Here is a 24,202-nt window from a genome sequence, read left to right on the forward strand (position 1 = left end):
GCTCCTTTGCTCTGGAATGTGCAGTCTGTTGTCTTAACCTGTGCCTCACTTGCTCTCTCTGCCAAACAGCATCATGTTTGTAATGGTTTATGCTTATAGTAATAAGTCTGTCACAAAATCTTAGTATAATTGGGGCTTTTTGAATCTGCAAGACAGCTTTGAGTGCCTGAAGCATGACAGGAATGTTTGATTGCTGCTGTTCTAAATGTTGTGCAGGGCTTTTACCACGGGGACCCCGCCAGCACCACGGTATCACCACTCAGCTGTGGTCTATGGGAGCAGCATGTTTGTGTTTGGTAAGACAGCAGCAGATTACAGTTGTGCGTGTTCAGAATGATAAATGTGCTGGTACTATTGTTTTGAAAAAAGAATGAGATATTTTTAGGAAGTATAAAAAGAACTTATTCAGTAGCAAATCCAGTACTTTTTATGGCTGACTGTGATTTCGACTTTAGCTTAGAAATACTTTTGCTGTTTTGTCTAAAGTAAAGAAGGCTTGGAACTCATTACCATAGTGTTTCTTTAAGGGTAGGAGTAGAGGAGAAGTCTCCCACCTGTAGTAGTCCGTTAGCCAAGTACCTTCTCCTTCTGCTATCTAAACTTAAGTTTTCTTCTAATATAACGAGTAGAAGTGCGTATGCTCTATTGCACTTGAGTCTGATGGAATTATTGTTGCCCAGGTGGCTATACGGGAGACATTTATTCCAATTCCAACCTGAAGAATAAAAATGATCTCTTTGAATATAAGTTTGCAACTGGGCAGTGGACGGAGTGGAAGACTGAAGGAAGGTAAGGAGCTGGCATCATTACCACACTCTTCAAGGGGACTTGAGCGTAATTCAGGAGACATTTAAAACTGCATCGTTAGAATTAGGTACAGTGCTAATAGTAAGGCTGCAGGATGATTTCTGCTGTACTTTCTTGATTAATTTTTTCTGAAAACTATCTTCTGTTCTGAAGAAGTTTTTTTGCAAGGCCTCCATTCTGTAGTGTACCACCTTGGGAATTTGACCAAAATTTATTCCCCATGTTTCTTTTCTGTGACAGAAGGGATGAGAGGAAAGGGATTTTTTTCTTTTGAATTGTTTCTTTTTCAAGGATAGCGTAAAATCTGTTGATACCTCATAGTTAACAATTTAGTTTTATCAGAAACCGATTTGAAGCCTGTTTATAGTTAAAGCTACTCATTCTTTTCTGATTAAAGTTGGACTTGGAGTGCTCTGAAATGCACACACTACCTTCAGGCACCTTAAGGTGATGTGTGTTCACACAAATTCAGAAGCGGATGAATAAATTGATGAGATATGTTTGGATCTTTTGACAGGTTCCTGAGTTCCAGCTTTCCAAGGCAAAATCAAAACCAGTAATGTGTTGTGCCCATTTCAGGATGTTATCTGTGACATTGATTTTGACCCAACTACTCAATGTTTACCACACCCACATACGGGACATACTGTGTCTTTACCTACAAGTTCATTGTGTATTTGAAGTTTCTGAAATGCTGATTTTAGTGGGGAGAGGTAAAGGAACATTTATTTCTGTGATTTGTAGAAAGGGATGAGGAATGCACAATCCATTCTTAAGTTACCGTTGCTCGCCGCTGATGAGCACATGCTATGTTTTAGAACGGAGGCAACGTGAGTAATTTCTCTTTCTCATTATTGTCTGACTTTGGACATTTAGGAGAGTAGTTCTTACTCATATTTTCGAACTCAAATGTCCTTGTCTTTGCCTGTAGTTACAGGTGTGCATACTGCACAAATGACCTCAGACAAGCTAACATAACGTCTACTGGATGTAATAGCATGAGTGGATTGCCACGTTGCCGTAACGATAGTGCTGTTAATTGTCCCGCTACTTAGCTACTTTCCATAAAATACTTTTAAGGGCATTTAAGGCTTGGCAAGGGATTAGTTGGGCTTTTTTTCCCCAGTTGGTTTTTTTCTGTATTCATTAAGGTAATTTTTCTTTAATTAAGGAAGCAGAGTGTAAAATTCTAAAACATACCCGTCAGAGGCTTGCTTTGTGTTTTGAGGATGAATGACAGAAGCGATTTCCTGACTTGAAGCCATTTTGTGTAGGGGACTTTATTCTTCTTACACGTGCATTTTACTTGTCATGCAGATCTTCTTCTGATAGCACCTCTGCAGGCAATTTAAGAATTTTTTGATTTTCTCAATTGCAGATTGCCAGTTGCGAGGTCAGCTCATGGCGCAACAGTGTATAGTGACAAGCTGTGGATCTTTGCAGGATACGATGGCAATGCACGGTATGTGGTGGGATCACTCTCTCCTTTGGTGCTTTTGTAAAATCCCAGTCCCTTGCTTTTCAGCTTTATAGAGATGTTTTCATATACCAAGTGCTTTAATACATAACTGTAGCTTTGCAAACCCCCCCTGTTGTTAAGCATTACATTTTTGCAATTCACCGTTTCATGTTCAAAATAAGTATGTGTTTAAAACCTAAAAATATGGTGGCTCAGAATGGCTATAGGGTGTATAATTTGACACTCTTCTTGGCTGTAAAGATGCTAAAGGATCTTTGAAATTTGGCAAACGAGCATTTCTCAAAAGATAGCCACCGTGGGTCTTCTGATGTTGCTGATGGCTTACAGAACAGAGCATGTATTTTCTTTGAAGTTGTATGACAGAACTAAGAGCAACACGTCAGCTTTTTCTCTGATAGTATGTCATATTATTTAGGTGGAAGGGTGATGAGATTTTGGATAAGAAAAGACTGGAAATGAGTGATACTGAGAAGTTAGGAGAGTCTGGTGCTTTGTCCCAGATGGCATCTCTTTGCATTTTCTGTTAGTCTATCAGGGAGGAATCAATTTTGAATACATAATATTTTTTTTGTCTTGATGAACTTGAGAAGTACTTTGTGTTGGTGCACAATATTTGCATTGTGAGAGCATACAGAGATTGCCACAAACTAGGAGCTGCCTCAGTGTGCTGGGTTGCCTCCTCTTCTAAGGAGAATCTGCAGAAAAGTTACCAGCTCCTCAGAGTCTCTGGGAGAACTGCTGTTAATTGGAAAAACAGATAGGATGTTTTCTTTATTTCTGGGGGAGGAATTGGAGAAAGATGCATAACGCTGTGGGACTGCTCAGTTCCAGCTTAGGGGGTTCCCCAAGGACCCTGGGTAGCTGGAAGGAGGGACTGGATGAGAGGAGCTGTCTAATTTACGTTAAATATGTCTAATCACATCAAAAAATGTCTTTTTGTGGAACATGAGCCTCCCGGCAGATTTGAACAAAGGAAGCATCTGTAGTTACTGTGAGTAACTTGTACTGGGAAAAGCATTGTCAGATACAAAGTAGTCAGCAATGTGTCAGGTTACCCACTTTGTCCTGTATGTATTTAAGGTAGGATTCAGCCACATAAATGATTACTGTGGTCAGTGTCGGGGGTTAGCAGGGATGAGTAGAAGGCAGCAGGGTAATAAGGGGTATTTCTGTAAAAATCCTAAAGGTTAAATAGTTCAAATCCTTAAGCTCCAGGCAGAGTTGCTGTGTGCAGCTGTTAACTGTAGTGTACTTGTAACCGGGAAGATGCTAAAGCCAGCTGGGGTGGTGTATAGAATTCAGGTATAGGGCAAAAAGATTCTAATAGGTTTTTTTCTGCTAGTGAAGTAGGAGATTCTTCCTGTGCAGAAGAAGGAAAGCCAGTAAAATAGGGTCTCGGTCCTTTCAACTCCATGAGCTAAAAATTACTGAAAATAAACTGTTTCAAATAATGCATTTTTTGTGTTATAACATAGGTTAAATGATATGTGGACTATTGGGCTACAGGATAGAGAACTAACATGCTGGGAAGAGGTAAGAAGTTTTAATTCCAACTAACACATAGAATTTTCCTGTTTGGTTTTCATGCACAATTATTTAAAATTTCCTATGCTGGACTGCAGTGCTTTCTCTTTATAATGTATTTGTCACACAGGTGAAAAGAAACAGTTCAAATTTGATTTTATTTGTGTATATGGAAAACCAAGTGTATATTAAAGTGTGACTTTTCGCTTGTGAATCTGTGAACTGGACCTGGACTGCCCATGGTGGCTTTGCTATGTCCCCTATAAAGAGGGTCTGCGTTTCCCACTTTAACCACTGCCGTAGGCTGGGAGCTTTGCTGACTGGCTATCAAGATGAGGGTCCTGACCCTTAGAGTAGCAGGGGCTTTAGAAATGTGACCTCCCATCCTTTTCATCCATGATAAAATTAGTCTGTGCAGACATTTAAGCACAGCATTAGTTGATTACCTGTAGCCAGATTTACAGGGACTTGGTTGTCTGCACACATTGCTGCCATGTGGTCTGTCTTATCTGCTGATGCATGGTCCTGCAGCGTACTGAGCATGCATAGCTGTGCACTACAGTAACACATTCGTAATTTTGAACTTCATTATCTTTCAGATTGAACAAAGTGGTGAAATTCCTCCTTCATGCTGTAATTTTCCCGTGGCTGTTTGCAAAGACAAGATGTTTGTTTTCTCTGGCCAGAGTGGAGCAAAGATTACCAATAATCTCTTTCAGTTTGAATTCAAAGAAAAGATGTAAGTGTAGACAGATAAGTTGTGCAAAATCCAGATAATCCTTGACTACTTGAGTTGAGAAATGCACATACCTAAGGGTATTGAGGAAGAATACTGCATCTCATGATGAGGAAGGGTGGATAAGGTAAAATATGGACTGTTTTAATGAGGTGTTTTCTCACATGCATCAGATTGGTCTTTTTCAGCAGATGAAAATAGAGTAGATTAAACAGTGAGTACGAATCTTAGTGTATTCAGAATGGGATGCCGAATACTACCTTACTGAAAGTTGTTCTATAAATACCTTACTAGAACCAGAGGTCCTGTGAAATACCAGTTCATAGTGAAATCACTTGGAAATGTAAAATGCATAGTATTTTTTTAAATCTTGAGTATTCAATTTGAGATGGTTGGTGTGGCTTTCTCAGAATGTCAACCATTGCTCTGAAAATGTGGCCCCTCTGATGGGTTAAAAATGCTATAAAGTGGGAATGCAGATGCACTGGCCTGTTTTGACAGCCTGGTCTGTCTGGTTACTGGCTGGAGTGGAACCACAACTGCAACAACGACCTTGGCTGAAATCGTGCTGTCGTAGTGAGTAAGCGATACCAAAATGGGGTATATGGTATCAGGACGGTGCCCTTTACTTAGAAGGGGTAGCTGTTAACATGTGTTAAAAAGATGACTGATTCCTCCCTGAGTTGTGGTCTTTGAGCTGCTGGGTTTTACATAAATACATCTGGGTCATGGAATCATACTGCCTTTATCACATTTTCAGTTAGAAGTTTAGCAACATGGAGCTGACATAAATCTCCGGGAATCCTGCAGGATTAGTCGTTGTCTGTCTCGTGCAGGTTCAGTAATTACTGTAATAGAGCTCCTCTTCTTTATTCATGCAATCTGAGTGTTAGAAAACTTACTTTGCAGAAACGAATTGTAAAAAAATACACTGTTTCATGTTTAATGTCTCAGTTGGACACGAATTCCTACCGAGCACTTACTTCGAGGCTCCCCTCCTCCTCCACAACGGAGGTACGGCCACACAATGGTTGCGTTCGACCGGCATCTCTATGTGTTTGGTGGTGCTGCAGACAACACGCTGCCCAACGAGCTTCACTGCTACGATGTGGACTCTCAGACCTGGGAAGTTATCCAGCCCAGCCCAGACAGCGAGGTAAAACTTTCAGGTCTTGATTTTTCCTTTTATGCTCCGTCTCTTTTTGACGTGGTTTTACTGTCAGGCTACGGACGTGTTTTTGACAAGGACATTGACATTTAGCTAAATGGTAGTAGTTCCTTCCCACCAGTGGTTAAACAGATGGAATACTGTGGGCCATAGTTTAAAAGCTAGTCAGTGTCGACACATCTAAGACTTTGCTTAGTACTGTTAAAAGCAATGCCATAAAGCACTTGTAATTCAAGTTATGAGTCAATCGTTATTTGACAAAGATTAGTAATGAATTCACTGTGCGGGCCAGTGGTTGTGTGGCTGACTTTGTGATGCTGTGGAAGCAGAATTCAAAACTAGACAAGGTTTTGATTATTTCACGGTAATAAATGCCTGTGTGCGTAAAATCTTAGAAATTCTGTAATTATACAGAATAGCATTTCCCTTTTAGGTCAAGTGTAAAGTGCTTATAGAGGTACAACTGTAAAATAATAATAGCGATCATAGGGAGGCTCAGAAATGGCTTTTTGGAACATATTTGTGTTAAGAAGGTAGATAAATTAAAAAATGTAGGTTCTTTACATGAACATAAAAAGGCAGTAGACCACAAAGGGCCAAGTAAAACCCCAAATGAGAAAATACTGGGGGGGGAAAAAAAAAAAAAAGTTAATGGTTGTGTTAATATATTTCTCTTGGGCTACTCATTACAATTAAATGATTGTGTGATAAAATGTAAATTTTTTTTTCATAGCGCACTCATAGATACCATCTCTGGGATATCCTGGTACTTCTTGTTGAAGTGCTGAGGTTTTGCAAGCTTTCAGTACACGTTTCAGTTCACATTTCAGTAAATGTGGTTTCAGTGGCCTCTGCTCATTTCATTCCCAGAATGCACAAAAAAGTAGGTTTCTTGAAGCCTGTACAACTATGCATATTTCCTGAATTTAGAATGGTCATGTTGACTGTATTTGTTAATTTTAATAGATTTTACCTTAAACCATGTTAAAATACTAGCTGATTTAATAGTAGGTTTAGAGTGTGTTAACTAAATCTGCAGGGTAGAAATACTTGATCTTTGTGTGTTGTTTAAACTGCCGAGATCAAGGTTATAACTTAGAGATTAATATTATGTGTATTATAATCAAATGCAGATTTACTAATTTTTCTAGAATTGGTATGACAAGTGCTCACATCCTTGACTGTCGCACTGTATTTTAGTTTGTTTGCAAAGACATGTAACTCAGCATTTGATGAATAGGAAAATACCATTTATCCACTGCTCTTAAATTAACAAAGCATGTGGGCCTCATTTGAAAAAAATATTTGACAAAGTGTTTCATAGTAGCCTATTTTATCTTTGACAAAGCTGCTTTATTTTCACATGAAATTAATAAAACTGCATCTCCAACTTTTTAAAGATACAGCTGCCTGCAGGAATACAGATCCCGTTCTGATCCTAGCAACATTGTCATTTGACACTTGACTTCCTCAGTCATTGGCTCTTCCTCATATGATTGCTTATTGCTTTCAAGAGCAAAACTACTCCTGACAGTGTTGTAAAACAGCATTATTACCTGACTTACCCCTTGCTAAATTTCATTTCATACTTCAGAGCTCTTTTCTTGGGCTGTCTGTAATCCAGGCAGGTGTCTGTTAGCTGCATGTGTGGTGTTTTGAAGTTTCTTTCACAGTTATAGCATCTAGAGACTCATTTTGTAGAAATAAAAAGTAAGATTGAAGCTCAGTTGAAACACGTGAGAATAAATTTTCTTCAAAACTGATTAACTGCAAGATCTGAGAGAGCTTTGGCGATTTAAGGAAGTTTTAAATGATTTTGTGTGTTCTGGAGAGATAACTGGATCGTTTCTTAGAATCGTTTTCCTGAAGTTTCTATGAGCTTTTGACAGACTTTTAACAGTGGCGATGAGTCTGTAATACTGTACTTACTATTCCCAGGACACTTTGAACTTGAAATTTCCTCTTGTCCGTGTCTATGAATGTAATTATTCACATTAAGTTCAAGCAAAATAGAAGATGATGAGTGCAGTGCTGTCTCAGCGCTTGAAGGATTCTGCTTGTGTGTGAGGTGATGGTGACCTGTGTTACTAGTAGTGCAGCAGGATAATCTGTCTTGGCTCTTGATACAGTCAGGGGGGTTCCCCTTTTTCTAATGGGTGGATTGTGTAGCATGTGTTCTTTGTGTGTTTTTCTGTGTTATGTTACATGATCTTAGAAATGCCACGATACAGCTTTGCTTAACTGTAGCTAGGTTAACTTTCATACTTATCATCATGTGATGCATTTCCATAATTCTTAATTCTTTTGGAGTTTAGCGTTGAGTGGGTAAAGCCTCTGGAGTCCAAAATAAGAAGGCCTGGTGCTGATTCAGCTATTAATTCAGCAGTGATTTTTACAGTGCTTTGCAGAAGAGATTTCTTATGCTGAAGGAGAGTGACTGCTGCCATTCCAGTCCTTCCCATCCTCTGAACTAAGATTAAGCCAGCCCCGAGACGCTTTTCTCCAGGTAGTGGCTTGGACTTGTCAGACCTGTGCATGCCAGTGACAGAAATAGGCTGTCAGGTAGAAAAGGTATTTCCCCCTGCTACCCTGTTATGGGCAGTGTGGAAGGTGACAAGTTGCATGAGACTGAAAAATCTTGAGGTTTTTACCTGGAAAAGGTGGCACAATTTGAGCATCAATAGCAGTGGTACAGGGTGGGTTCTGGGAAGGTTGTAGAAGAAGTTCTGGAGGACAGGCAGCAGCAGTCAAGTATTAGGCACTGCAGGTGGACTGAGGCAGTCCTGCATGTTCTGGATTTGGGGTAAACAGGTAGAACAAAAACCTGGAAACAAGCCTGACAATGGACCTGTTCTAATTCTTTGCCCAGGTCTCTCAAAATTGTTGACAGTGCCACGCTGTGTCGTGGAGGATCGGAAAATGGCTTAGTTGATAGAAGAGGGGAAACTAAAGTGGAACAGGTCGGTACTTACAAATAAACCAGGAACTCCTATTTTATGCTTTTAGGATGTCTCCAAAATGAATATCAAGACAGGCTTTTTGAACTGCACAGTTGCAATCCATAGCTTCTCATACTGTCGTCTTGACACTGTAATATATGTGCATATATTTTACAGAGCACACAGAGCTATTCTGCATCTTTACTGTTAGATGATCTTCACAGTTGGGGGTTCTACTTTTCTAAGGCAGCCAGAGGAGTATCACGTCTGAGTCCATGCCTCCTGCATAACACTGCCAGAGCTTCCTGAGGTGCTGGATTTCCTTTTCACAGAGCTATCAGAGGATTTAAAAAATAATTTAAATAGATTTTTCTTTTTATTGGCCTCGAGTTTTCGTATTGAACTCAAAATATCCTTGGCTTTCTAAAGGTGGTTGGAACAGCATAAAAAAATCAGCAGGCGGTAAGAGGGAAAATGCCCCATCTTGCACAGTTGCTCCCCAGCAGACAGACACACATGCATGCAGCAGTTACGGTTTGTGCTACAGCAGAGGAGTGTTCTGCAGGGAGTGACGGAGGAGCTGGAGGTCTAGGAGGGGTGCACATTTGCGAACACAGTCCTGCAGAATCAAAAGTGATGTTTGGAAACAGCTGCTGCCTCGTAGGGGACCAGGTGTCACAGGAAGAGGAAGAATATTCTTGTTCCTCGCAATGCTTGAAGGAGGTTGGTGGGTAGTGACACTGTGAATCACTCCCTTGTTACCAGGTGAGTTGCCGTTATATTCCCACTGACTGCAGGTACTAGTGAGCAAGCAGGTACTAGTGAGCAAACTGTCTTTGCTTGTCTCAAACTTGGCCAGTGAAACATTTTAGTCTCACAATTAGGCCTTTCAATGCCAAGAGCAGTAAAAGTTTCTAACTTTCAAAGCTCTTCATTTTTCTTTTAATAAGCAAAAATGGAGGTTAATGTGTTGGTAATCTTCTCTTGGCTTACTTTGAGGCACAGTTCTGGAGTTTTTCAGATGGATTACAGTGCTGTGGTTTGTGGGCAGCTAGGAAGGATTAAAAGGACTTAGTCATCCTACTGTGGATGAGTCTGCCACAGTCTCCCTGTGCAGAGATCAGTTACGCCTGTTGAGGTATCTTCAGGCAAAAGAAACGTCATTATTATGTGAACAAAACCCTGAATTCCTGCAGTGAAGCCCCTAACAAGATCTGCCTCCAGATGTGTAGCTGTCAGGGTATCATGTTTTGCTAGGAGAGATAAAATTTAGCATTTCACAGTCCAAAGAGAAGACTGGTACTTTTTATGTCTATAAATAATAGATAGTGTTCAGACTTGCATCCTTTTTAGAAAATATTTGTTAAAAATTTAGAATCTTCATACCAGTGACCTTTCTAAATTTGTACTTGATAAGTTGGAGAGAGACATCTTGAAAATGTTGGTATTTATAAAAATCTGGTTGTCACTGTAACTATAGTTAATATTGTTGCACAACTCGATTTGTGTTCGTCAGGTCTACCTTCATAACCTTTCCAAGGGATGTATATTACATGCTTTTATTGAATTCTCCTAGAATAAGCAAAATGGAGACTTAGTGGATGATAGGCAGAAGGAATGTATTTCTGTACCTCACTCACTGGTAAGAAATTAGAACAATACAGTATTAACATGACTCACATTAACTGGGTATGAAGTTGGATAACTGAAAGATATGAAATACAGTTTCGAATGAGGAGTAGTTACTCTGCTTACGTCCTTTAGGGACTGGTTGTTATCCTTGCATTGCCATAAACTTTTGTCAGTGACCTTAAGAAAACAAAAAATCACAGCTTTCCCCTATTATTTACTATTTGTCCAGAGTTTTGCCAATTAACAGCTAAAGGAACAGTCCACTCAGTATGATTTGGATTTCCTCTTAAGGTGTGCACAAACAAGACGTATTTCAGTATGTGTGTAAAGCAATACATCTAAGAACAGGGTGTGTGGTCTGTGCTTAATGGTTTCCCTTAGAGTATCCCTGGAAACAATGACTTCAAAACTTTAGTCATTGTGGGAAGCTGAGAACAAGCTCCCTGCAATGTAAAATGGCTGGAAGTGCTGATGATATTCTTGGCTCCAGAAGCCGACATAGCATAATATCATTCAGTACCATAAATACATTACCCCTATGTTTATTAGCTAGATCTTCCAGTATAATATCTCACCATCTTGTGTCCGCAAATCGAGGAGCTTATTCAGAGAAGAAATCTGAAAATGACTGAAGATTGGGAAGCACAGTGACCAGCTGTGAAGCACAGCCTCTTTTAGGGAAGGTTTAGGAAATTAATTCTTCACTGGTTACCTGGGGAACAGAGGCTTTTTAATCTATTGACAGAAGATAAAGCAGGATCCAGTGGCTTAAAGTTGAAACTAGAAACATTCAGACTAAAAAAGAAAAGGAAATAGAAGTTTACAAATTGTGAATAATGAGGCTAACGAACATTTTATCAGAGCTTTTTGGTAGATTCTTCACTATGTCTAAACCAGGATTTGCTATTTTCTAAAAAGAAAGCTTTTCTAAAAGAATGGCTCCGTTTCAGTACTACTTCAAGGAAGTCTCATAGATTGTTCTGTGCAGGAAGTCAGATTTAAGATCCCTAAAGTACTACTATGGTAACCTGATTTTTGAATATACACGACGGTGCCAAAAAGGAGGAAATGGCTGGTCACTTGATTTTTGTCATCTGTTGTTAGATTTCAGTATGTGATCTTTTGAGATGTGTTCATTGGAATTGGCAATACTCGCTCTTTCAACTGTGTGTAATCCTTTCTGATGAATTATACATGAACACTACTTTTTAAATTTGCAACTGGTATATTAGAATGATTTTAAGGGAAAGAGCATTTACTGTTTTTCAGTAAGTTACAGATTGTCTCATATTCTGACCTTTGCAGTTATAACAGCATGTGTTTGAATATCATTGTTAAAGAATTTAACTCCCTGTTTCCATGCTGTATTCTCCAGTGAATGTCAAATGGAAAAATCTCATCTTCACTGTAGAGCAGAATGTCAGGTGGTGTCCACTGTCCCAGCCACTATTATTTACCGTAACCAGAAGTGCAAAATCTCTGGAAGAGCTGATATGGCAACAAACTTGTTATTGTGACTTTGCTTTTGTATCTAGTGATTTATTCTGTGTTGTAGGTTTCTTCGTCGTGGTCTCTAACTTTCTGTGCCCTGCCACAATCCATGACAGTCCCTTTTCTGTATTAACTGATTCATATGAGGAACTTCAGACAATTTGGTTTCAGCCACAGACTTGCTGAGAACACAGTGCCTTCCTCTAATCTGTGTAGCCGTTCAGTATCTTGTGGGAGGTGATCAGGTTAGTCAGGAAAAATTTACTCTTGGTAAATCCTTGCTGGCTGCTCCTAGTCACCCCCTTCATGTGGTGGATGTAGCTTCCAGGAGGCTTCACTCCGTAACCTTCTTGGGACGGAGGTGTGGTTGACTGGCTATGGCTGGCTGGATGCTCCTCCTCACAGGTGAAAGAAGCCTTTGCCTAGGCTGTGTTGCTAGGTTCATATCATGCCAGATTTTTAACAGTAATAGGTGCTTCGTGGATTATAAGCAGCCCTTTGTTTGCTCTCAGGTAGCTACAGCCGTAAGCCGGGATGGATGAGTCCGTTGCCATAATTTCAAAGGAGTAACTGTCTAAGGAAAGGCATAATAAAGTCCTTCAGCATTTGCCTTCTCTTTGTTCATTTGCAGAGCTGTATGTCTTGGAAATTCACTCTAAAATGAGTCTGTTCCAATTTTGTCTGAAAAGCATATAGATTTTCTGCACCCAGCACGTGAAAACATTTTAAATCCTTAAACCTCCTTGAACTTAAGGAATATCCAAAGCTCTGTCTGCCCATCTGTTTGAGAGTTTTATGCTGTTGCCTGGTATGATAGTCTGGAAGCATGTCTTTATAAACAGCTACCAGTAGTGACATCTCATTTGGACCTTTTTTTTCTAAACCATAAGGTTTTTTTCTAGTTTCAGAGGAAAAATAGATTATTATTTTTTTAACCTTTGAGTTTATGTTGCTTCATCAGGTTTGTTTGTTGATGGCTTTAGGTCTTTTTATTTCATTTTGGCTTAGAGTTTTCAGTGGTATTGGAGGACAGAGATGCTCATCAGTATTCCTAGATTGTGAAAGAGATCCGAGTGCATCTTTTACTAGATTTGGAGTTCAGTGCAACAGTCAGCTTCCTTAATACCTACTCATTCATATATGACTGTGAGGAGAGTTAAATTTATACAATTAAAAATTTATTCTGTAAATATAAGGCGGCTTCTGAGAAGCTAAAAGAATGAGAAAAAGAGCCTTGAAACAACTGCAGTGGATTTGATTTTAGCCATTCCCTAGTGTTGCCAATATTGTTGATATTTCAATCTGAAAAAGCACTGAGAACATGTTAGAATACTTTGAGAAATTAGTAAGAGGTAGAAGATAAGCACCAAAACCAACAACAAGTAGTCACAGCCTGCAGTAATAGTATAGCTAGTACGTTCTTGAGAGCTAAGAGAATAAATCTCGCTACAGAAAAGATAGATTTTTGTAACTGACCCAGATCTCTTGACAGAGGTACAGAAGAGTTGTGTCTGGACCATGAACAGAGCCAGCTAAAGCTTGGCCCTTGAGGAGCGCACGGCTCTCCAGCGGAGCGGCGGCGGCTGCATTAGCTCTGTGCACATTGCCTGTTCTCACACCGCGCTGTAACCTGTCAGCCGTAGGAAAGGTTGTACTTCATCAGCTTCCAAGGATGTTAGTCAACCTTGACATACAGTACGGGTTGTCACTTTGCAGTGGTCCAGCTGCCCTGGTTTTTCGTCAGGCCAAAACATGGGAAGTCTGTCTCAGGATTGTGGGAATAGCTGACAGATACCTCTTTGCCTTCCTTGTTCATGGCCTCCGTTCTTCCTGCTTGCAGTAAACAAAACCCTCGGCTTCTCATGAAGAACCGCGGGAGGAAGAGGGCAGACAAAAAGCAATAAGTGCATAAGATTTTAATTGCCGTATACCTCTGTCATTGTAAAAAACGTAAGAAAATTAGACAACTAATTTGTGAGATTGTTCAGTCACAGTGGTAGGCTCCAAGCAAGACCGCAGTGCTTCTTCTGGACTGATTCTGAATGTTCTGGATACAAGGGCATGATCTTCTGGAGCTTCAGCTGCAGGGGGGCTCCTGCTGCTCCCTATCCAGTCTCTCATGCCTCCCATCTATACTTTTACATACTATTGTTTTTAAATCTTGTAACCAGGTGTCCTATCCAGAAGTGGCTGAGAGAGTATCTGCCCCAGAAGGAGCTCCTTCCTTGCCCTTGGAAGAATGTGGTTTAAAAAAATCTCAGGATGTATTTGGTTTAGATTTCAGCATAACAACAGTTAAACAACCACCTACAGCAGACTTGGAGGTAAAGAAACACTGGGAAGTGAAAAAGACTTCAAAAATGCAAATTAAATGTATTTCAGGAAAGAGAAATAAATTCCAGCCTTGTTTACGCTTTTTTCCTCCTCTCCTTTTTTCTCTCCTTGAAATATATCTTGAGCTATTTCAGCTTGAACTCTAATCTAAGAACCATTTAAGCCTTGACTCTGCACATGCCGAGTTCTAAATTGCATATAGGAAACTAGTATTGACTTCTGAGTGGGAACTATTCATTTGATTTAATTTTACTTACACACTGATTCAGCTTTATTAAGGACTTCAAGTGAAGCTGAATGTATTCCTGGTGAGGTCAAAATTTAAATCAATGAGTTTAGGGGTTTGCACAGATTTAACTAAGTTTATTTCAAAGTATGTGGAATCAGCCCCAGAGATGATGCTCAGGGCTGTAATCTCAACTATTTGAATGATTGCTCGGCACTCTAGCACAGGGAGAAGCAACACTAATGCACAGCTTTGTAAGTCAAATCAGAACCCTGATGAGCATCACAGGACAAACTCAATTTGTGCTGTCTAGACAGGATACAGACTGAATTTGGGCACAAGAAATGCAAAAATAAAACCCCACCCCACTTCTGAAATACTTGAATTTTGAAAATGATGGCTCAAACCATGCTGGTGGTGTGGAAAGGTGTACTGAAAGGGGAAGCAAAGGTAACTGATGAGATCTTTTCAAAGCAAAGATTCCAGCTTGAAAAGAGCCTCAGATTGCAAATCTCATTAACCTTAAATAGAGAAAACACTTCAACAGATGAAACAGGGGAGTGCAGCTCACAGAGGGGTGCCAGCCCGGATCATGAGAGGTGTCAGGATTGAATCTAAAATTCTTTTTGTCAGAGACGGCTAATAAAGTAAGGAGATCACCTTGATTGAGAGGTAAGTATAGGATCTAGAGCTGACAAATACGTTCAGACTGGCAGTGCATCATCATCTGTGATTTTTAGCATTCCCATATGCACTGGGAATGAGAAGGACAATAGCTGTTTGGATTCACATGTGACCATCTGGAGTTGTGCCAGCAGAAACCCTTACTGAAATTACAGTTACCGCAAATCAAAAGTGTAGTTTTGCACAGATTATCTCACCTGCCAGACTCAAGTTACATTTGCACGGTGATGGTTTTAGGTAGCAGTTGTTACTATATCGGGAGGACTTTACTGGTAGGTGCACTGGTTTGCCTTTAGTGTTAGGCATACCTGACAGGCCTGGCTCTGCAGCGCAATGGCTCTGTTCCTCGCTACAATCGGTGTAATACTGAGTGCAGTTCTCACCCTGTTATCTGGAATATTTACACTAAGGTGTGTCAGGGAAGGATTGCCATCGCCTCAAGAGAAGTGAAGGTGTGGGAGGAGGCATCTGGTGGACAACAGGATTGGGAAGGCTTTTGCTCTCCCCTTGTGGAAACAGCTCATCTCGGCTACTTCTCCCAAGCACATTTGGCTTAGGAGGCAGGAGGAGTTAGAAGATCGTGCACAGTCGCAGAGCTGTGACCCTGTTGGACATGGCTGAGATAGTTCACTTGACCAGAAAGACAGGCTGGGAAGGTGAGGAGAAGCAGTTGTGCTCCATACAAAGGAGTGCCTGGAGCTTTGCCTTGGGATGGGTGCGGAGCTGGCTGGGAGCTGATGGGTAAGGATCAAAGGATAGACCAACAGGGATGGCACTGGAGGGATTTTAGCTTCAAGTGAAACAGTAAGCAGCAGGAACAGAGTGCTGACTTCGAGCAATTCAGGACATGCCACATCAAAACAAAGTTTTGTGGGACTGTGAAGGGAATATGTGATAAGCATATTTAAAAAGTCAAGTTGTTTGATTGCTTAAGTTACTAGTAAGTGGCAAAGCTCTGGTTCCTTGACCACTCTGGTACCAAACATTGCAAATTAAAAATCATCCTTATAAGGTTCCTAAACAGATTGAGTTAAATACGATGCGACGAGCAAGTATTGTGTTAACTTGGTTAAGTGTTCAGATGATTCATATTTTCTTTCTGGCACCAGTTGTTAAAATGCTTTAAGGATTTTTGATAGAAAAAAATATGGTTGTTCAAATACAGTGGCTGATTTTTTAAAAGCAAATACTAGAGAATACTCGGAATTATTTCAATGAAAAGCAAAGCTACAGTATTTAAAAAAAAAAAAAAAAAAGACAGGGATAGTGACCTGAATAAGTATAAATCAGGTGGCCTGCATTTGATCTCTGACAGAGTAGTTCTGTTTAATTTTTATTATTTTTTTGTTGTTGTTTGGAGAGTTAGTTGTAAGAAAGATATTGTAACACAGCCCATCTAGTTGTGTAGAAATAGGTCTCAGCAAGAAACTTTATATTTTGGGATGAGGTTGGAGGTCTGGTTGATAAAGGTCACTGATGTATTTTTAAACTACTATAATATGTTTGATTTTTTCAGTCAGTAAATCTTATTTAATTAATGAGATTACTACTAAGAACAAATAGAAGCCATCTAAAAAAGATTATATTTGACATTAATCTCATCGTCTTTTGGAGGGGTATCGAACAGGAGCCCAGCAGTAATGTACTAATAAATCAATATTATTTCATAATCTTCCCATCACAGTATTTGTTAGCACCAATTTTAAAGTTTCTTGGCTAAAGTAGCCGTGAAGTGTGGCGCGGACAGAAGGTATCTTGTTTACCCAGAGGAATCTGGATGGCTTGTTAAACTGGCACAGGCAAATGTGCATTTTAAGGTGACCAAATCTGTAGTTTGTACATCTGAGAAAAAAAATATCATTAAACAGGTCCTAGTTACTGCATGGGGGATTGTACCCTTAAAAGCTGTAGTCCGAAGAAAAGAAAAAGTCATGGAAAGTCTGGTGAGTAACAAGCTAAATGAGACCATTGTGTGATGCTGCGGTAAAAGGGGTAAGTTGGTGGTAATGAAAAATGCCAGTCAGCATGGTTTCCTGGAAAATATGTCTCGCCAGATAAACATAATCTTGTTTCGTGTCTGAGTTTACTTGAGTGGTGTCTATAAATATGTACAAGAAGAAAAGATTTCTTATACTGGAGGGCTTCTTGTTTTGTAGGCAAAGATTTAATGAGATTCGCTGCCTGGAAGACAAAACAAGCCTGATCAAACTAGGAAAAAAAAAAAAAAGAAGTTACTATCACCACTTGAAGATGTTATGTGAGATATCTCAGTGATGCTAATTTAATCAGATACCTTATGTGTAACCTCCAGAGAAAATGATGTGTTCTGTCCCATGCAGGAGGGTCATGGCAGCTTTGCCTGGCAGTGACTCCTTCCTGCTTCAAAATCATCTGATTTTGCAGTTCCCTGGTGAAGTGTGTTGCATGGACTGATGGGATCACCCAGCCCTATAAATAGCTGAGGCTTCCTACAGTGTGCGGTGGCTCTATTTTCAGTGGATCTGGCATGATGGAGAAAGGAGACTTGACTCTGTGGTGCCAACTCTGTAAACATCTCCAGCCTTGGGCTTCTGTGCAGATCCTGGCGTTGCTGGAGGGGCTCCTTGGCCAGGTGGTTCAGCCCCAGGCAGCCCTGAGGAACGCATGCATTTACAGCCTGGAGTTCAGCATCCTGCTGAGTCAGGTGATCCTGTACCTTTCAAGTTCCCCACAATATTCAGAATAAGGTCTGAGTTTGCTTGGTGATAACATTTGCAGAATCTTTGTTTCTAGAAGTGCGTTTTATTTTTCTATGTCAGTGTTGAGTCTGAGTTTGGTAAATGATATATTCTGTAGCTATCACGATATGTAGAGCGCTGTGTACATAGCCTTCTGATTAGAAGGTGCAACGAACGGGTCTTTTTAAATATGACTGTAAAGTGTGTTCTAGATACACCAGGAAACAATCCTATAACATAATAAATGTCAATCTTAGGATGCAAGCGTTTGTGTCGCTTCAGACTACATTTATTTTCCCTTCTCACTGTTGATCTGTTGCAGGTCATTTTTCTTGGGAGAAGGCAGCGGCTTTTATTTATTCTCTCACCTATTTTGTCCTTTTCTTTCCCTAGTTACCCAGTGGGAGACTCTTCCATGCTGCAGCTGTTATCTCAGACGCTATGTACATCTTTGGTGGCACAGTCGACAATAACATTAGAAGCGGAGAAATGTACAGGTTCCAGGTAATTCACTGATAAACATGCTCAAACTCCCACACCAATTCTGCGTGAATCCTTCTGTCTCTGGGTGTGACAGTCTCTGGTTTGGCTCGCCATGAGCTTGATGGCTTTTGTTTCACGTCCTTCCTGCAGGCAGCCTTTGCATTCCAGATTCGGCTGCCAAAGATTAGTGTATATCTTTAAAGTCTTTGGAGAAATGTTATCTGGACAGAAATTTTGGTAAGGCCAAGCGCTCCAGTGCCTTCTAAAGTCCTAGCAGAGGTCATGACAACCTAATTTGACAGATTATTGAAAAATGTATTAGACAGGATTTGCCAGAATGTTTAACTGAACACTGACTGTTGCTCTTCGTGTACTGTCACGTTCAGGGTTCCTGGGTCAGAGCATTTTGTATTGAAGTTTTTTTACCTTCGTGCAACACTCCCACTCCCACCCCCCTGGAAACTATGGGAATTTTAAAATTTAAATTTCAGGATACTCACATCAGGTCAAATCCCCCCTACGCTCAAGTTTATTTTTATTGTGTGGGACCCTCAGACAAGTCCTGAGAGCAGGTGACACTCCTGCTCTCCCAAGAACACCAGATCCTGAAATCTGCAAGTTGTGATGAGACACAATTCTTCCCTGTTATCTTTCATTACCCTTACTATAGAGGAAACCCTTGCATGTGTTCCGTTTGCTTGTTATTTTCTACTTTATATACTATAGTGAGGTTGAGTTAAATAAGAAAATCCAGGGACAGTGTGTATAGCTACAGTGCTGTTGGATATAGCCGTTTGAAATTAATTCTGCTTCTGTGGGGCTTTATTTTTTTAGTTTTCTTGTTACCCTAAATGCACTCTACATGAAGATTATGGAAGGCTATGGGAAAACAGGCAGTTCAGTGACTTGGAGTTTGTTTTGGGAGAGGTGAGTAGAATTTATTGAAAAGGTGCCAATGGGGGTGTTACTGCATGTGTAGCATGTTTGCCAGGGAAAAGCAAATTGTGCAATGATTGTGCCAGAAACCCTGGGCATGAAGTTTTTAAGAGCAGTGTCACTGGTGAAAATTGTGTCTGATTTAGTAAGTTACGCTAAACCAGACAAATTTCTAATGCTGCAAAGGAGAAGAAACTTTAAAACTGTGAAGAGCTATTGATCACTGAGACATAACCTGAATTTATCAGGGCACATTATATATAGTGAAAAATTATACATATATGAAAAAGATACTAATGACCTCTGTACTCTGAGGTCCCAACTGTGTCCTGGAAAGAGCAGGTCGGTGGTTTGCAGATCCATGTATCATTTCAAGAGCCATTTTTAATTACTAAAATAAAACAGAATGAGAAAAAGCAGCACAGGGAAATGATTCTCTGGTAATGAGAACAGCTATAAAATTTTAAAAAGAACATATTTTCTGAAGAAAAACATGAGAAATTTGAACTTGCCTGCATTCCTTTTGCAAAAAAAAAAGTTACAAAACACTTTACAGAGATCAGACAACAGATCCTCAACAACAGATTAAGTAGATTATGAAGAACTATAGCAAAAAACCATACTGTTGTTTTGAAAAGAAAATTAAACCAAAAATCAGATGCAACAATAAGAAGTGGTATCTGTGACACTGAACCCACGCAACGGCTTCCACTCAGTGAACATAACAAAGACTTTCCAAGTGGTGTTTGCTGTTAGCCTTTAGAGAAAATAGGTGTTGAATTTCATCTGTACGTGCAGAGCAGATGCAAAGTTGCCTTTGATTCTAACTTAGACTAAATGTGTAGTAACCCGGAGTTCAGCCCAGGTTTCTACAACTCCTGCCATCTCCCACTACCGTGTGATTTGGGTATAAAAGTTTCATATGTATTCTTCCTTTGCCTTTGACAGAAGGAAGAACGAGTCCGAGGGCATACCGCAATTGTTACAGCTCGCTGCAAGTGGCTGAAAAAGAAAATCATACAGGCAAGGGAGAGGTTGAAACAGGTGAGTGTTTTTTAGAAAAGTAATCTTGTGGCAAGGTAACATGTATTCTGCCCAATTTTGGAAATAAAGTTGTCAGGAAAAAAAACATCTGCTGAGACAGACGTAGGGCTGGAGCAGCATCTGGTGATAAGGTGCTCCTGAGCAAGTAAAAGAAGGAGGATAATTAGTATTAGCGTAGGCTCCTGGATGTGCATCAGGCCAGGCAAGGAGTGTAACAGAGAGGAGCCAGAGTTAATCCAGTTATCTGGATTTGGCAGTATGGTTCTTGGGAGCTCTCATAGCAGAATACCCCTGGGGAGGAACGCCTGTCGCTCCCTCAGGGGAGGGTAAAAACTGCATGTCATTGTGGATGGCCGGCAAGATCAGACAGATCAGAGGGAAGGCAGTGTTAAGGTTTTGAGGCTGGCTCTATTCCCTTTACTTTAGCATTTCCTGACTTTTTCCAGAGTTGAAGGTCTGGTGCCTCTGGTTCATTGTCTGTTAATTTTAACTACTTACAGCTTTTCAGCAGCAAACATTTTATTGCTCTTGAGGAAGTGGTAGCACACAACCTGCAGTAAGACATATGGATGCCTCATTGCCCTTTAGTGAATTGCTTTGCTGCCCCACAGCCCTCCATCCTCACTGAAAAAGGCTGTAGGGAAAGGCCGTCAAAGTGAAACTTGAAAGTAACAGTGGCTTAAAATGCTTCTGTGCAGCACTGAGCTCTGACTTTGCAAGGCAGGGGACTGTGGAACCTGCTCCTACATCTTCCTCCTCCAAGGAAAGGTGCTGTTCCTGCTGAGGGCAGATTTGTGAGCTCAGTGGAATTCATTCTCCCCTTTTTCTGAGGTCCTGCTTTTGAGCTTTATCCAGGGGCTCACATTCATTCTGATCCGTGTTTGTCACAGGATATGGAACAGTAAGTCTAAGACTATGAATTCCTTGTTGTTTTGAAGATAATCTTGAAGATAAAGAAATCTTGGGTCTTGAAGAGCATGCAGTCATGAGAAGGATCTTTCCGCTAGTTTGATAATAATGTGTGTGAGCGGACACAGCCTTGTTGCCACATTACAAGTGTTTTTTTCTGTCTCATTAGAAATCAAAGCAAGATATTGAAGATGAGGGACATGCGACATGTCAGAAGGATGGGATTGGTGGGAATGTCAAGTTGTGCCGCCTGCAGCCGCTGCTGGAAGTACCCATCCGAGAGGCTGAGGCACAGCCCTTCGAGGTGCTCATGCAGTTCCTGTATACGGATAAAATAAAATACCCTCGCAAAGGTAGAACAGCAGGATACAAAAAAAATACTAGCAACTGGGCAGCAAACATTTATTTTGCTACAGAGCAGGATTGAGCCTTTGCAGATGATCAGTTCTGCTCTTAATTACTTACCTGAGATTAAAAAAAAAGCAGATTTTTGTCAGAGTATACTAACAGTGCTTTGTTTTTTTCCAAATTCTTTTCAAACGTGAAGGAAAAGCAGGTTTTTGCTCATTCCAAAAGATGTAAACACACTCCCCCAAACAAACAAACAAACAAAAGTCTTGTGGTATTTTGAACATTACAGCAACCTGCCTGGAAGGAGTGTGTATCCTGGGTTGGCTTATTTCCTTTTTCTGGTATTATTTTGATGCATTGCAAACTGAGCCCACGCAGAAAGGCAGAGCAAGCTAGGATTTTTCTTTTCAAAATACCAACCCAAAGGAATGCCTCAAGAAAGGAAAAATCCATTTGATGCATTCATTGAAGATCCCTGAGTTAAAAACACTTGCAGGCTGGGAGGTTATAGGCAGAGATCTCGGCTCCCACACAGCAGATCTAACTCAGGGCTGTGCTTGAGCGATGGGGTCTGTTGGGCCGTGGGAGTCAGCCTGGATAGCGGGGGGCAGCTCCAGCTGGGGGGGCCGGGGGGGCTGCAGATATATGGCACAGCAAGGTGGAGTGAGCTGCGTCTGTCAGCACACTGCAGGCTTTGCTTCAGCTACAGTCCGGGATCTTTCCTTTCTGTAAAAGGTAATTCTAAGGAAAATAGTGATTTGTATGCAGTTATCCCAAGGATTTCCTCCAAGGCAGCGTGTCTGAGAGCAAGCCTAATTAGTGGGGACGAGGGAACCTTCTCATTGGTGTCTGCTGACATCGCCAGATCCCGTTGTCAGCTGGCTCGCTGATCCTCAGCACGCTCACCTCAGGACAGGATCAGACCAAGGAAAGGATTATCATGCTGAGCTCTTCTCTTTGTTACAGGCTTTCCAGGCAGCCTGCTACCCTTCCCCCAGCCCATCAAATATTCTCCCTGGTGCTTACCTTTCTGCTGGGATCCTCCAATGGCCCCGTCCTGTCCTGACCATTTGTATTCCTAGTTGCTCCTCATAGTTCAGAGAGCAGCACCTTGGGGATCCATCCAGAGGCTGAGATAATAGAATTGGGCATGCTTATCAAACAGGATTTTCTGATTAGACACAGGGAGGGCACATGACATGCAAGAAGGCTTCTCTCTGTCAAGGAGTAGTTACAGCAGATGGCTAGAGATCTCCTGCGAGGAAAGCAAAGGCTATGGAGGATTGATGATTCCTTGAGCTGGTGTGCCAGTAGCCCCGCTGCAGTGGCCTGTGAGAGTCCACGCTGCCCCTCTTTTTACGCCAGCCCTCTTTTCTAGACGAGCCTCAGATCCGTACACGCGCAAGCACAGAGCGCAGACATAAGGGTCTGTCAAAATCAGGGAGCTGATTGCTAATACTGCGTAAAAAGCAAGGAATTCAGCAGAGCTGTTAGCAGCTGAGCACTTTGGAAAATCGGGCTGCTAGTTTCGGAGCTTGTTGGTGTTTTTAGGGACTTCACTTTATTTTGAGGGTTTTAAAAAATTGTGATCCAGATTGTCACAAAATCTTTGTCCAAAAAATCTTTTTGAGTGGCTGTTTCATGCCAAAATTCTGAAACTCCTTTTTTTAATCTTAATTCAGAATTTGTCTAACCAGCACTGGAACATTTTTCTCCATAAGAATACTCCGGTTGCTGCCCATTCTACCATTCTGAATGCCCAGGTTGATGTAAAAATAAACACTTTGAGAAAGATTCCTCTTTTTCTTCTGTAAGCTCTCCAGCATTTTTATCTCCTGTCATTTCAGGCCATGTGCAGGATGTGTTGCTTATTATGGATGTGTACAAACTAGCCCTAAACTTCAAGCTCTCTCGACTGGAACAGCTCTGCCTGCAATATATTGAAGCATCTGTAGATCTGCAGAATGTGCTCATCGTGTGTGAAAATGCTAACAAGCTTCAGCTGGATCAGCTAAAGGTAATCACATCCTGCATACAAAGTAACTGATAAGAAAATTTTAAAAATAAAATTTATGCAATTAATATTTTGGAAAAGCTATTGGCTTTTGCAAATCCAGTTCTTTCCTGTAATTACAGTTGCTTGAATATATGTTCATGTGGATTGTCCTGCAGTTGCTCATGGTTATTATGTAGGGTTTTTTCACTAAATGTTTGATATTTTTGTGTGCCCTGTAGGATGTAAAGGGCAGAGTGACTTTGGCTCTTCATCAATTCACTCTTGCTGCAGCAAGATGGAACCAGTGCATTTTGTAGTCCCACTGTTTTATGCAGAGACTGCAAACAGGTTCCTTGACCTGGTCTGATGAAAATAACGAAATTTGGTTCTCATGCCTTTGATCTGAAAAGCAAAATGGTGTCTGCGAGACTCTGTTTCTTTGTAGTGGGTCAAGGGCTTTTACGCATTTGCCAAAAGTCATGATAGAGTTGATAGCCCCAGGCTTCAGACCGTGATTTGCTGTGATGGTCTGGTTCCCACCAACGGTGGCCAGAGCCAATTCTGCTTGAAGCAGCTCCCCCACCCAAGTGCAGGAGTCAGTGCTAGGTCACAGAATGCCTATTGGAGCAGCCTGTGCACGTCCATTGGCCACGCTGCAGCGCTGATGGTTGCAATCGGAGTGAGGCTAGAGAAACCAGTATGCCCCAGCACTTCTTCAGGCACTCTGTGCAATGGATTTGGGTAA

The 24,202-nt window shown here is 40.9% G+C and overlaps 1 protein-coding gene across 4 annotated transcripts in view; it reads left to right on the forward strand.

Annotated features, from left to right (window-relative positions):
• LZTR1 (leucine zipper like post translational regulator 1) overlaps positions 1-24,202 on the forward strand; it is a 35,062-nt gene that overhangs the window by 1,402 nt on the left and 9,458 nt on the right. For 2 of the 4 annotated variants that reach the window (XR_013924128.1, XM_080367448.1), the window contains exons 4-17: positions 217-296; positions 681-789; positions 2,186-2,269; positions 3,763-3,820; positions 4,411-4,550; positions 5,502-5,703; positions 13,949-14,101; positions 16,890-16,964; positions 17,600-17,704; positions 18,132-18,242; positions 19,056-19,148; positions 20,106-20,201; positions 21,280-21,463; positions 23,309-23,478. Coding sequence is in view for 3 of the 4 variants with exons in the window: in XM_080367448.1 (XP_080223574.1) it covers positions 217-296; positions 681-789; positions 2,186-2,269; positions 3,763-3,820; positions 4,411-4,550; positions 5,502-5,703; positions 13,949-14,101; positions 16,890-16,964; positions 17,600-17,704; positions 18,132-18,242; positions 19,056-19,148; positions 20,106-20,201; positions 21,280-21,463; positions 23,309-23,478 (1,660 nt within the window). In the remaining variant the exon portion in view is untranslated. The remainder of the gene's footprint in view (positions 1-216; positions 297-680; positions 790-2,185; positions 2,270-3,762; positions 3,821-4,410; positions 4,551-5,501; positions 5,704-13,948; positions 14,102-16,889; positions 16,965-17,599; positions 17,705-18,131; positions 18,243-19,055; positions 19,149-20,105; positions 20,202-21,279; positions 21,464-23,308; positions 23,479-24,202) is intronic. The other 2 variants (XM_080367449.1, XM_080367450.1) reach the window with 2 other exon arrangements.

This window comes from Falco punctatus (genome assembly GCF_963210335.1).
Source record: "Falco punctatus genome assembly, chromosome: 17".
NCBI classification, from domain to species: domain Eukaryota; kingdom Metazoa; phylum Chordata; class Aves; order Falconiformes; family Falconidae; genus Falco; species Falco punctatus.